The sequence below is a fragment of the Delphinapterus leucas genome, chromosome X (genome assembly GCF_059928025.1).
Source record: "Delphinapterus leucas isolate spDelLeu-1000000601 "Yukka" chromosome X, BTC_Dleu_Yukka2, whole genome shotgun sequence".
NCBI classification, from domain to species: domain Eukaryota; kingdom Metazoa; phylum Chordata; class Mammalia; order Artiodactyla; family Monodontidae; genus Delphinapterus; species Delphinapterus leucas.
In genome coordinates, this window is record NC_143150.1 from 1,376,027 (window position 1) to 1,390,143 (window position 14,117).

General features: G+C 50.5%; 1 protein-coding gene across 1 annotated transcript; it reads right to left on the reverse strand.

Moving 5' to 3' along the window:
- Window positions 1-474: 474 nt before the first annotated feature.
- On the reverse strand, window positions 475-4,338 carry LOC149744113 (sodium- and chloride-dependent creatine transporter 1-like). Its single transcript, XM_089903908.1, has 7 exons — window positions 4,169-4,338; window positions 2,955-3,104; window positions 2,742-2,866; window positions 2,016-2,128; window positions 1,746-1,883; window positions 1,564-1,666; window positions 475-1,472 (listed from the first exon to the last, which is right to left on the reverse strand). Exons 1-7 carry the CDS (start codon window positions 4,336-4,338, stop codon window positions 895-897), a joined length of 1,377 nt encoding a protein of 458 aa, XP_089760034.1. The 3' UTR covers window positions 475-894.
- Between the last annotated feature and the right edge of the window lie 9,779 nt (window positions 4,339-14,117).

Here is a 14,117-nt window from a genome sequence, read left to right on the forward strand (position 1 = left end):
CAACTGCTATTGGTGGCAATTGACTCAGGAACTGAAGGTTCCCTTGCTGGCTGGCTCTCTAAGCCTCTAGAGTAGGGACGGGGAGAGGGGTCTAGCCCAGCTGAAATATTCGCCTTGGTTCTGCTGCCCCCCCTCGCCTGCCCCCTCTGCTCTCCAGTCCCCCTGTTCCCCGAGCTGCCACTGCTGCCCCTGGGGTGAGGGGCCACCCAAGGGTGTGCTGGGCAGAGCCTGGAGAGAGGCAGGCAGGGCCTGGTGGGGTCAGGTGAGACGTGACGGTAGCGGGCACTGGAGGGCGGGCGGCAGGGCTTGGGAAGCAGCGTGGGCACCAGCTTGGTTAAGGGGGGTGGGGGAGGCATCTAGTTTTGGTGGGTTGTGATATTTTTGGCATTTTATTAAAAATGGAAAAAGTTATTTTAGTTATAAGCACTCTGCTGCTTCCTCCCCTCCCCCCCCAGGCAGACCCCCATAGGTGTCAGGGAAAGGCAAGCCCCCTGGGCGTGTGGGGGGCTAGAGCAGGGGCTGCTATGGCTACGAGAGGGTGAGCTGGTGATGTGAGCCGGGGCACCTGTCACATGACGCTCTCCACCACCACCACCTTGCTGCTCTCAGACACCGGGGTCAGGGTGGTCAGGCCCCTGACATCCGAGTCCTGAGCTCTGTACTCCAAGTGGTGGAGGCCCCAGACGGGCTGCGTCAGGTGCTGCCGGCGCTGCGGGAGAGAGGGACACGTTGGGTCCCTGGGGAGGGGCACCTGCTTGTCCCTGGCCTCTCTCCGCTTCCCGCCACCTGCCACCAACTTGGGGCCCGGGGCCGCGCCCCTCCTGACCAGGCCCCGCTCCCTACGCTAGGGAAATAGGGGTTCAGTGGAGGGCCGAGTGGCTGCTAGAACAGAGGCTAGGGACAGGCCTCTCCTCCGCCGCCACCACCTGAGCGAGGCCCTGGAGGGCCAACTCTCCTCCCGTACACCCCCCTCCGAGCTGGCCCAGAGGCTCCGGCACAACGGTCTGTCCCTCCCGGCGGGTGGGAGAAGGGGCAGGGCGCTCTGGACATCACGTCTCCACCCAACGGGAGGGAGGGATGGTGTGCGGGAGACGGGGCGCGGGGAACTGACCTCAGCCACGGTCCCCTTGGCCCTGAGGAGGCAGCCCAGGAGGTGGAGGGGCACACACAGCATGGAGGAGAGCGCGAAGCCCCAGCCCATGGCCTCGCCCCACCACGGGTACACGTAGGTGTTGTTGTAGACCAGCGGCTTGTAGTACACCGTGTGGAAGATGAAGACGCCCTGCGGGCGAGAAGCCTCGCGCTCAGCCGGCAGCCACCACTGCGAGCCCTCAGTGTCCCTCGCCCTGCCCAGCCTCTCCCGGCCCTTAACATGCACACCAGCGGGGTGAAGAAAGACCGGCACCATTTCATCCAGGGGCAAGGTCGGTACCCGATCATGCAGGCCACGTCGTGCATGAAGCGGTCGGCTCCTGGGGTCACGTGAGGCCGGAGGGCCAGGGCTAGGGACGCACCACCGCTGACCGCACCGCACCCCCGGCTTGCCTGTCGGCCCGGACCTACCGTACACCCAGGCGATCACCGCGCACTCCCAGAAGGCCTGCCAGAGCAGGGTGGTGCCGCTGGCTGAGTAGTAGTCAAACAGCTGGAAGACATACATCCCGCCCTGGGGATGGAGCCAGGTCAGGGAAGGTGGCAGCCGGCAGCCTGAGGCCAGGGGCATCCCTCACCCTGCCGCCACTCACATCGGTCACCATGGAGAGATCAGTGACAAAGCAGAGGGCGCAGCAGAGGGCCACGGAGATCTCTCTTTGGAAACGGAAGTAGTAGGAGGCCGGGAGGAGGTCCAGCAGGCCGGTGATGAAGCCTTCCACACCTACAAACTGTGGCCGGGCAACTCAGGCCGTGCCCCTCCCCACCCACCTGCCATCTCCCGTCGCCCAGTGTGCCCTCTGCTCGCCAGCCCCCCTCCGCCCCACCTCCCATCCCCCTCTCTTGCGTCCCCCCTCTCAAACCTGGCTGTCAAGGCCAAGCAGCAGCAGCATGAAGAAGAACAGAGCAGCCCAGAGCGGGGCCACAGGCATCAGCGTGACGGCCCGGGGATAGGCGATGAAAGCCAGGCCAGGCCCTGAGGGGGAAGGGGCAGGGTGTGGACACCTGGAGCACCCCACCCACATCCTGTCCCCCTCCACCCTGCACCACGGTACCAGAGGAGTGGACGATGCCAGGGCACCCTGTGGCCAAGGGCCTTTCGACTTCTGTCAAGACACTGCCGGGCCACTCGAGCCCTCGTGTGTGTGTGTGTGTGGGTGTGCGCGCCATACCAGGGGCTGGAAGGTTCCCGCAAGCCCTTGGTAGACCTGTACCAATAAGAGTGGCGTGTCTGGCTCAGCCTTCTGTGCCTGGGTTCCGGCAGCTACTGTGGTCGCAGATCACCACTGACCCAGAAAAGGCCGACCTTTCCCTCTACAACACTCAGGCAAGTGTGAGGACATACCCCGAGGCCTCTGGATACAGACGGATGGGGGCTCGGGGCTCCACGTGGCCTGGCCTGAGGTGGCTGGACAGCTGTGCCTCGCAGCTGCTCAGCCAGGCCTCCTGGCCCAGAGTGATGGGACAAATTGAGTTTGAATTGTTCTCATTTCTCAGAACGTCATTCTGTGTGCGTTCGCGTACACGGTCCGTTACGACAGCAGCTACCGCTGCTCCGGAGGCCGGGCTGGGGCTTGGGGCGTCTTTACCTGATTCCGCCACCTTGGAGATGTGCACGCCCTGCTCTGTGGCCATGAAGCCCAGGATGGAGAAGACCACGAAGCCAGCAAAGAAGCTGGTCCCGCTGTTTATGAGTGCGAGGATGATGGCATCCCTGGGGGCAGAGGGGACCGTGTGGGCTGGTGAGACTGCCTGCTGGCCACGGGCAGGCAGGGCAGGGGTGGCAGGGCTGTAGTGCCTACTTGTAGCAGTTGTTGTTGAAGCGATTGTAGCCGCCCAGGGCCGTGAGGGCCCCCAGGCCAATGGCGTAAGAAAAGAAAATCTGGGTCCCGGCATCTATCCATACCTGGAGATGAGCGAGGGGAGAGCAGGTGTGAGGAGCCACGGCGAGCACAGGTCAGCTGCAGAGGGAGGGAGAGGCAGGGCCCTCCCCTGGCGGGGAGCAAGGCCGCAGCCCGCAGGCAGGTCCCACGCCTCCCGTGCCGACTCCAGGTCCTGGTCTGCAGAGAGGCGGGGGTCCTTGGTGCCGGGGATTAGAACTCAGCTAGCCAGAGACACAGGCAAGATCAAGACGACAGCAAAGGCCTCTGCCTCCCACGCAAGCAGCGCCAAGCGGCTGCTCTGCGGACCCTGCCGGAACGCTCCCGCCCTCCAGAGACCTGGCCGTGTCCCGCGTGTCCCGCAACCACCGGCAGGCTGTCTTATTGTGTGTCTGTTGACACAGTTGTCCCCACAACCTGACAGGGAGCCCCTGAGGGAGGGATGGGTCCACGCTCCCCGCTGGGTCCCCGAGGGCAGACAGGCAGGTGAGAGAGACAGACCGAGAAGGTCAAAAGCTGACGCAGAGCCAGAACCGAGAGAAACTGGAAGGGAGGGAAGGCGAGCCAGGGAAGGCGAGCCACGGATGCCCCCCACCCCAGGGAAGGGGCAGCCGCTGCCGGGGCCACTCCACCTCCACTCGGGAGGGAAGGCTGCCGGGCCTGGAGGCGCAGGGTGGAGAGGACTCTCCAGTCAGGGGGTGGGGATCAAGTGGTCCGGACTGAAGTCCCTGCCCCTCCTCGGGCTCTGGCCCTGGTGCCGTCTCCTCCCGTGGCAGCAGTGGTCGCTGGCAGACACCGACACTCCACAGGCAGTGCTGTCCCCGGGCTTGCCGTCACCCCGGCTGTACCTTTTCTGATGACTTGACTCCTCTCAAGACAAAGACGTAGACCAGCACTCAGCAGGCCAGCAGACACAGGGTCTCCTCCCAGCTGAGGGTCCCCGGAACCTCTAGGCCCCCGGAGACCCTCAAGACTTTGTTCCTGGGGGAGGGAATGCCAATGAGGGCTGTGCCAGCAAAGGGCCAGGAGACTGCCGGTGGTCCTGGGGTGGCGCCCCCAGCCCCTCCTCCCCTCCCCTCCCACCTCCGCCCCCCCACCGCCGCAGCCCTTCCGGCCACCCGGTCTCCCCCATGCACCTGGCCAGCCCGGGCCAAGCTTGCAGCCTGAAGTCGCTGCAGTCTTTGGCCCCGGAGCCTTGGAGCCCCTGGCGGCCCGGCCCCACGCCGTCCCCAGCGGGCCCAGCAGCAGCCCCCCGCTTCCCTCCCCAGGCGGGCAGGCACCGCCCACTCTGCATCCCTGGCCTCATCCCCGCAGGGCTGGGCCCCGACTCACGCACGCGTGCACACGAACAGACATGCAGACACGAGCTACGTGTGGGAGGCCAGAGGGCTGGCTGGGCCTGGCCCAGAGGTGCCCGACTCCCTTCCAGAACTCGATGACAGGGACCTGCGCTCAGCACGCTGGTCACACGTGAAGTTGGCCAGGCTGGCACTGACACAGACTTCGAAGTGCACGGGGCTCGCCGTTCACAGAGGCCTTAGGAGATGGGGCGGGGATCTGTTTGCACATGCACCCTGGGAAGCTCCAGCCACACCACGGCGAGGAGCGTCACCCGGAGGCCTCATGGCTAAGCCGCTTACGGGGAGCCTGGGCCCGAGGTAGGCCGGTTAGAGGGACCGGAAGATGTGGGTTTCTGTCTGCGCAGGCTCATTGGGGTTACACAGCTCTCTGGGGTGTGGAGCTTCGTAAGGGGGCGACCATTGGCTGGAAAGCCTGCAGGCTCTGTCGGTGGGAACCAATCACGAGTCAGGAGGCGTTACCAAGGGTCTGTTTGCGCAGGCGCTCTAGGAATCCCCACCTGAGTGGCCGTTAGAAGGTTGGTTTTGTGAGGGATCGTTTTTTTCTTCCCCCGCTCGTCGGGAGGGTGGAAGCGGTTCTAGATGGAGTCTGAGGCAGATGGTGAAGGAGCCATGAGGGCAGCAGAGGAAGGCGCAGGTGCCGCGGCCGTTGCAGAGGGAGCAGCACGTGGTGGCCAGGGGGACCGCGGTAACCCGGTTGATCCTGTCAACCCTGGAGACACTGGCAACCCTGGCGTCGTTGGAGAGGCAGGTGGCGCATCCGGTGGCCTTGTGCAGATCCAGTGGGCAGCCCACGCAGCAGGGCCACGTGGAGACGCAGGACCCGGGGCCGGAGGTCCGGGTCCACAGGCGCTACAGTGGTATCCTTTTGCAGGAGCACCTGTGGGCCGGGCGGCCAGGGGCTGGGCTGGAGGTGGTTTGTGGGGAGGGGCTGCAGGCGGTGGGGCCTGAAGTGTAGAAGGAGGGAACTCTGAGCGGCTGGAGGGTATGGGCCAAGGGTGGTCTGGGCTGACGGGATGGTGGTGGGGCAAACCAACCTGAGGGAAACCAGAGGGTAGGGGTGGTGATGTCCAGGGTGGCCTCAGTGTATAGGTTGGGAGGTTGTGGGCGGCCTCAGGGGTGGTCTGGCGGGGAAGCCGGGATGTGTGGGGGTGAAGGCGGGTCTCAGTGAGGAGGAAGCCTGAGGCACGGGCGAAATCAGTAGTGTGGGTGGTGCCTTAACCATATCTCCTCCAGCACCCTTACTGTGCATTTCCCATCGCCCATGGACGCGGAGATCGCCCACCAGTGGCTGAGTGTATACTTTGTAGTCCCAGAGCCCATTCAGAAGGAGCTCATTGTGGAGGGCAACGTCCTGGTCATGTGGGTTTTAGAGGGGTCTAGGGAGGGGCTGGTGGCAGGTGGCCAGAGCCAGGCTCAGGCCAGGTGGAGCTGTAAGGGAGGGTTAAGCCTAAAGAAGAAGTGTGCTGCTCTGGGATTGTCGGTGTGGGTGGACAGGGAGGGACGTGCTTCTCCCCCGAACTTGAATTTTATTTTTCCCTCCCTTTTAGCCGATTGACTGCTGAAGACTTTGGCCAACTCCGAAGTTACATCATGTTCTGTGTGGACCAGCTTTCCTCGGTGGTTCACGTTTTGCAGGACATTGTTACCCAGTTTTTCGTTTAGCGTCAGCAGGCCCCAGGGCGCTAACCCTAACTTATGTGTCGTGTCCTTGGCGTCCTTCCCTAGAGCATTGCTTTCTTCAGTGGTCACCACTTGTTGCGACCTCCTGTTTTGCCTGTACTGGCCCTTGGGCGCTCAGGGTCCACGTATTTTGTTTGGTGATTAAATGTTAACTGCAGAAAATACAACTGACCTGCTGTTCTGTGTCTGAGTTTAGTTTTAGCTTCTGCACCTCCTAATATTCTTGCATTTGTGCTCAGGTTGGAGGGGAGGTCTGGGATTCAGCTATTCAAGTAGCGCACCTAATTGAAGACAATGTCAGAAGTGGAACAAAAAGAAAATTGTGTCCTGCCATTCAGTGTTAATTTTGGAATATTTTCTTAGTTCTATAGTTACATTTTTATATTAACGTATAATGCCAGAATACTAAGTAAGAGTTTGTGGCTTACCGACCTTGTTTCAGGTCTGCAAAGAAAAGTGCTGGGGCAGTTGGTTAAGTGTTTGGGGTGAGGTGATAAGCTCCCTCTAAAACAGCTTGTATTCTGCAACCTTGCTAAACTCACTAGTTGATAGTAAAAGCTCTTTTTATAAATGCCATGGGCCTTTCTACATATACAGTCATTTTGTCTGTAAATAAAGGCACATTTACTTCTTCCTTCCCAATCGATGCATTTTAACTGATTTCTGTCATAACGGTTTGGATGTTCCTGCTTCTTTGCATGCCCGGTAAGTTTAGATTGGATGCTAGGCATTATAAGATTTCCCTTGGGTGCTGGATGTGTTTCTATTCCTGAACTTATTCTTAAGCTTTGTTCTGGGATCCTATTAAGTGACTTGGAAACAGTTTGAACCGCTTGAGTCTTAGTTTTTTGTTTTCTTGTTTGTTTGTTTTTTTGCGTTACCCGGGCCTCTCACTGTTGTGGCCTCTCCCGTTGCGGAGCACACGCTCCGGACGCGCAGGCTCAGCGGCCATGGCTCACGGGCCTAGCCACTCTGCGGCATGTGGGATCCTCCCGGACCGGGGCACGAACCCGTGTTCCCTGCATCGGCAGGCGGACTCTCAACCACTGCGCCACCAGGGAAGCCCCTGTGTCTTAGTTTTTTAAGATTTGCTTTTTGGGACCAGAGCAGTTCTCACTGCAGGATTAATTTTTTTTAACATCTTTTTTGGAGGATAATTGCTTTACAATGCTGTGTTAGTTTCTGCTTTATAACAAAGTGAATCACTTATACATATACATATGTTCCCATATCTCTTCCCTCTTGCGTCCCCCTCCCTCCCACCCTCCCTATCCCACCCCTCTAGGTGGTCACAAAGCACTGAGCTGATCTCCCTGTGCTATGCGGCTGCTTCCCACTAGGTATCTGTTTTACGTTTGGTAGTGTATATATGTGCATGCCACTCTCTCACTTTGTCACAGCTTACCCTTCCCCCTTCCCATATCCTCAAGTCCATTCTCTAGTAGGTCTGAGTCCTTATTCCCGTGTTACCCCTAGGTTCTTCATGACCATTTTTTGTTTCTTAGATTCCATATTTATGTGTTAGCATACTGTATTTGTTTTTCTCTTTCTGACTTACTTCACTCTATATGACAGACTCTAGATCCATCCACCTCACTACAAATAACTCAGTTTCCTTTCTTGTTATGGCTGAGTAATATTCCACTGTATATATGTGCCACATCTTCTTTGGATTAATTTAATTAACTGAAATCTTCTGTGTTTGAGAAGGCTATAGTTCGAAACAAAGACTCATACACTATCAGAGTGGTGGTAGAATCTATCTGGACACTTGATTGGCATTTCCTCTTAAATATTGAGATATGCGTATCCTTTGACCCACCTTTGGGAATCTATCACAGAAAAACTCTTGTGTATGTGAACAAGGCAGCATTGACCACAGTGTTAATTACAGCATTGTTTGTCATTGTGAAAAATCGGTAGAATGTACATCAACAGGGGAAACGTTCAGTAAATCACAGCAAGTCCGTCCTGGTGGAGTACCATACGGCAGTCAGAGCAAAGTAGATAGCTGGGAACTAATATGGAAAGAGATGAAAGCAAATTGCAGAATTCTGGGAATGGCATATTCCTGTTTTTGAATACATTCTGACCATATGACCATGTGGGGAAAGGCAGAGTCACCAGCTGGAATGAGCCACCCTGCTTTCAATGTCATCACTGGGCATTAGGGAGGAAACCTTTCACTATTTAGATTTTAGATTTCCATGTTTTTTAAATATTTTCATAAGGAATTATTAGTTTTGAAATGTTTTTCTTTTGGAAAACATTAGTCTGCTCCATTCTTTTCCTTTTAAAAGCACTTACTTTACAAACTTTAATTCAGCAAAATTCTGTGTGGGAGGATTAGGCAGAGGACACCCCCTGAAACGGATGTGGAAGCCCAGAGTCAGGGGATGGGAGCTGATGGGAGGGCCTGTAACGGGGCACATGCTCTATTAGGAGAAGAATCTTTCATAGTCTTGGTTTTTTAAAACAACCATTAGAAATAGATTTTGAATTTGATGAAAAGTCTGCACCACTGTAGAGGACATCTGTGGGTTTTGTCACCCAGCATCCGTGTCCTTTCTCTTGGTACTGGTATCGTCATGTCACGCTAGAAATTCTCCCCTTTCCTTTTCTCTCGGCCATTATGGTTCTGATAGAGTTGACGTCACCTCTGATTCCAGGGCTGGGCATGTGGATCAGGCCTGGCCAATCGGAGGACTGCTTTCCTCCGGCCGTGGTGATCCCATCCAACCAGTGACACTTTTGGGGCTGCAGGAGGGCAGACTCGTAATGGACAGAGAGGAAGCTAGAGCAAGAAGACACATCTCAGAGAACCAAATCCTGGATCCAGCCATGCCTGAAGACAGGAACTACCTCTGTACCTTTCGGTTATACAGACCCAGAAATTCTCCCTTTCGCTTAAGCCAATGGGAATATTTTAGATTCTTTCTGTTCTACTTTTTTTCACTTGCAATAGCAAAGTCTTGACTATTAATGAATTGAGGGAATCATAATTTTACTTAATCATAAATCATAAATTTATTTATTTTCATAATTATATTTATTTATAATTGAGGGAATATTTTTGATTGTTTCTGTTCTACTTTTTTTCACTTGCAATAGCAAAGTCTTGACTATTAATGAATTGAGGGAATCATAATTTTATTTATTTAACTACTGTGGTCTGAGGACTTGGCCCTCGTTTATTACTTCAAGGGAGAAATAGGCCTCTTTTCTTGTTAAGGGATTAGCTCCTTGCTGATCAACTCATATTGTGGTAGAAAAGGAGACAGATGAGTCAAAGGAGGGGAGGGACTGCAAGGGGCAGCTGGAGGAAAGGGACAAGGAGAAGGACCTTCCCTTTCCAGACAGGGCACCCAAAATTGGCCCAGAAGTGGGCCACATAGTGGATATGGAGAAGCCTGTGCCTTCCCCATTATTTTCAATAGCTGTATACTATTCCACAGAATGCGTATACCATAGTTATTTTAACCAATCTCTTGTACATAGGCCTTTAGGCTACTTATAATTTTTCAGTATTATGAACCATGCTGAAATTAATACCCTGGTACATTTGTTTTTGTGTAACACATTATGTACAATAGGATTTTAGAAGGAGGCTTGTTGGGTCAAAGAGTAATCTCTTTTTAAAGTGCTTGATATGTATTACCAAGTTGCCCTCCAAAACATTTGCATCAATTTAACTCCAACCAACTGTGTATGAAAGTGTCCATTTTCTTACTTCCTACCCTCTATTTGTCAGCTTAGCCCGCCATAATAAAATAATAATAAAATACCACAGACTAGGTGTCTTAAACAGCAGAAATTTATTTTCTCATAGTTCTGGAGACTTGAAGTCCAAGATCAAGGTGCCAGCAGGTTGGTTTCTGGTGAGGCCTCCTCCTTGAGTTATAGACAGACACCTTCTCGCTGTGTCCTCACATGTCCTTTGTGTGTGTGTGTGTGTGTGTGTGTGTGTGTGTGTGTAGGGAGAGAAAGAGAGAGCTCTTTGGTGTCTTGTTCCTCTTCTTATAAGGACACCAGACCTATTGGATTAGGTACCCACACTTATGACCTGATAAATATAACCTTAATTACCTCTTTAAAGTCCCTATCGCCAAATACTGTCGCATTAGACAATAGGATTTCAACATACGAATTAAGGGGGGATACAATTCAACCCATAATGCACACCAAGCAGGACATTTTCAATCTTTTATATCTTTGCCCATAGTGTAACCAAAATCATATCTCAATATTGTTTCACTTTCTTTGATTTCTAAACTGGTTTAACAATATTCATATGACACCTGGCCACTGGTAACTCCTCTTCTGAGAACTGTCTATTCATATCCTTTTTTTCTATTTTTAATTGTAATAGTCATATTTCCCTTATTGATTTGAGAGTGCTCTTTATATGTTAAAAGTATCAAATCTTTGCTGTCATTTGAAAACGCTTTCCTTCCTCATTGCTTCATTTTAACTTTGGTCATAGTTCTTTTCTATATAGAAGGTTTTAAAAAACTTTTATAATGTATTTAAGTCATCGATCTTTTCATTATGATTTCTGTAGTTTATGTCCAATAGAAAGCCTTACCCACTGTAAAACTGTAAAATTTGTCACTCATAACATCTTCTAGTACTTTAAAATTTTAATCCACTAGGAATTTATTTGGGTACAAAAAGTGACATTGATCTGATTTTGTTTTGCCCCCAAAGGTTAGTCAGGTGTTGGAACGTTATTTATTTATTTATCTTTAGTTTTTGCAGTACGCGGGCCTCTCACTGCTGTGGCCTCCTCCGTTGCGGAGCACAGGCTCCGGTCGCCCAGGCTCAGCGGCCATGGCTCACGGGCCCAGCCTCTCCGCGGCATGTGGGATCTTCCCGGACCGGGGCACGAACCTGTATCCCCTGCATCGGCAGGCGGACTCTCAACCACTGCGCCACCAGGGAAGCCCTGGAACGTTATCTATTTATAACGTTTATAATCCATATTTCTCGACTGAGTTGAAATGTCATCATCACCAAAGTTTAACCCCCACCTTTGTTTATTCTTGCAATTTGTTCTTCTAGCTAATTTGGGTTGAGTGATCTGGGATGGCCTCTCTGAGGAAGTGACCTGAGGGATTCAGTACAGAAAGTTGGGATTGGGGAGGGAGAAGGAAGAGACAGAGAAAGACAGACAGACATTTGATTGGTTCAGCTTAAGTTGCCTTCCCAAGAATGCAGGGAATAACGTGAGGACTAGAAGGGGATGAGAGAGAGGAGATTAAAGCATCAATGGATTAGAGGAATGTTGAGTTGGGGATACTTGAACATTTGAGTTTTTCTATTTTTTACTATTATAAATAATGTTGTTCTGAATATTTTGTTTAAAAGGGTTGCATACACACATGTGCAAATATACACAGTCCGAGGTTTAGTGATGAGAGAGTTTTCAGGTGGAGTTCATAATTTTGCAAGAACTATGCATTCCCACATGACATATTTATCCATGTCTCTGTAATTATAGCATATTACCTGGTTAGGGAATGAAGGAACATTACTCTACCATGTAGTAGGGTGAAGGATAGGTGGAGAAAGGCCAAGATATGTGTCTGCAAAATTGACGTCCAAAATAAAAAACAAGTTCCATATTCTCACGGGAAGGTAGGGTTTATCAGCCAGGATGCCAGCAGTTGTGTCTAAGGGACCAAGCCAGAGATGTGACTGGAGAGAAAATGTAAAATTAAGTCAGAAGTCAGAGTGAAACCGAAATTGAAAGAGTACATTAAGAGCAATGGTGAAATTACTTGGATTACACAAGTCAGAAGAAAGCTGGTCTAGATTTTACTTTTTACAGAAAAATTAATTTCCAAAAGAATTAAACTTGAAATGGGAATAAATGAAAGCATACAATTAAATAGAAAATATGAAACCATAAAAATGAAAGGAGAAAACATTGATGAAGTCATTAATGCATGATACAAAACCCAGAAGCCATGCATGAGTAAATATGAATCAATGTCTGAACACAAAGAAATGTGAAACGTATTTATGGCAGAAAACACCGTGAAAGCATCAAACTGGGAATCAATTGGGATAATTCTTTATAAACGAGATAATAAAAAATGCAGGAGGGCTTCCCTGGTGGCGCAGCGGTTGAGAGTCCACCTGCTGATGCAGGGGACACAGGTTCGAGCCCTGGTCCGGGAAGATCCCCCATGCCGCTGGCAACTAGGCCCGTGAGCCAGAACTACTGCGCCTGTGCGTCTGGAGCTTGTGCTCCGCAACAAGAGAGGCCGTGATAGCGAGAGGCCCGCGCACTGCGATGAAGAGTGGCCCCTGCTTGCCACAACTAGAGAAAGCCCTCGCACAGAAACGAAGACGCAACACAGCAAAAAAATAAAATTAATTAATTAATAAACTCCTACACCCAACATCTTAAAAAAAATTTTTTTTAAATGCAGGATACAAAGTGCAGAAGGCAAAAAAATAAAATAAAATCGATGTCTAATTATACAAAAATGTTAAACTCTGTTATGAACAAAACACCATAAATAAGATGAAAAGACAAACGAGTTAGGAAAAAATCAGTGATACAAATAGTAAACTAAAGAAAATATCTTTAAAATGTGAAAAGAAACACCAAAACACTCTTAGAAATCAGTACATAAAAGACAAACAATCCAATAGGGAATTGTACAAATGACGAGAACATGGCATTCATGGAATAAGAATTATAAACAGCCAAATTGGTACTTGATATGATCTTATTAATGTAAAAAAATATTGTAAATGCAGGTTAGCATATCCTAGGAAAAAATCTGGACGAATACACATAAAACTGCTCATAGTGGTTAGTGCAGACACATTATGAGAAAAAAATGTATTTATTCATTCATTTATTTATTTATTTTTGGCTGCCTTTGGTCTTTGTTGCTGCACTTTGCGCAAGCAGGGACCACTCTTCGTCGCGGTGCACGGGCTTATTGTGGTGGCTTCTCTTGTTGCAGAGCATGGGCTCTAGGTGCGTGGGCTCAGTACTTGTGGCTCATGAGCTCTAGAGCGCAGGTTCAGCAGTTGTGGCACACGGGCTTAGTTGTTCCGCGGCTTGTGGGATCTTCCCATACCAGGACTCGAACCGGTGTCCCCTGCATTGGCAGGGGGACTCTCAACCACTGTGTCACCAGGGAAGCCCCCTATGAGAAATTTTAACTTTCTAAGAGTGCACCTTTCTGTAAAGCATAAATGATTTTATTTATTTTATTAAATTTTTTTTAACCATTTAAAAAATTGAAGTATAGTTCGTTTACAGTGTTAGTTTCAGGTGTATAGCAAAGTGATTCCATTACACACACACACACATATTGTGTTATATATATATATATATATATATATATAGTCTTTTTCAGATTCTTTTCCACTATAGGTTATTACAAGATATTGAATATAGTTCCCTGTGCTATAGAGTAGGTCCTTGTTGTTTATCTGTTTTATATATAGTAGTGTGTATATGTTAATCCCAAACTCCTAATTTATCTCTCCCCCTCTCCCTCTGCTATCCTCTTTGGTAACCGTAAGTTTGTTTTTTATGGCTGTGAGTCCATTTCCGTTTTCTAAATAAGTTCATTTATATCATATTTTTAAAGACTCCACATATAAGTGATATCATATGATATTTGTCTTTCTCTGTGTTACTTCACTTAGTATGCTAATCTGTAGGTCCTTTCATGTTGCTGCAAATGGCACTGTTTCATTTTTTATGGCTGAGCAATATTCCATTGTATATATTCCCACATCTTCTTTATCTGTTTATCTGTCAATGGGCATTTAGGTTGTTTCCATGTCTTGGCTACTGTGAACAGCGCTGCTCTGAACATAGGGGTGCGTTTATCTTATTGAAGTATACTTTTGCCTGGACATATGCCCAGGAGTGGGATTGCTGGATCATATAGTAGTTTGATTTTTAGTTTTTTAAGAAACCTCCATACTGTTCTCCATAGTGGCTGCACCAATTTACATGCCCACCAACAGTGTAGGAGGCTTCCTTTTTCTCCACACCCTCTCCAGCATT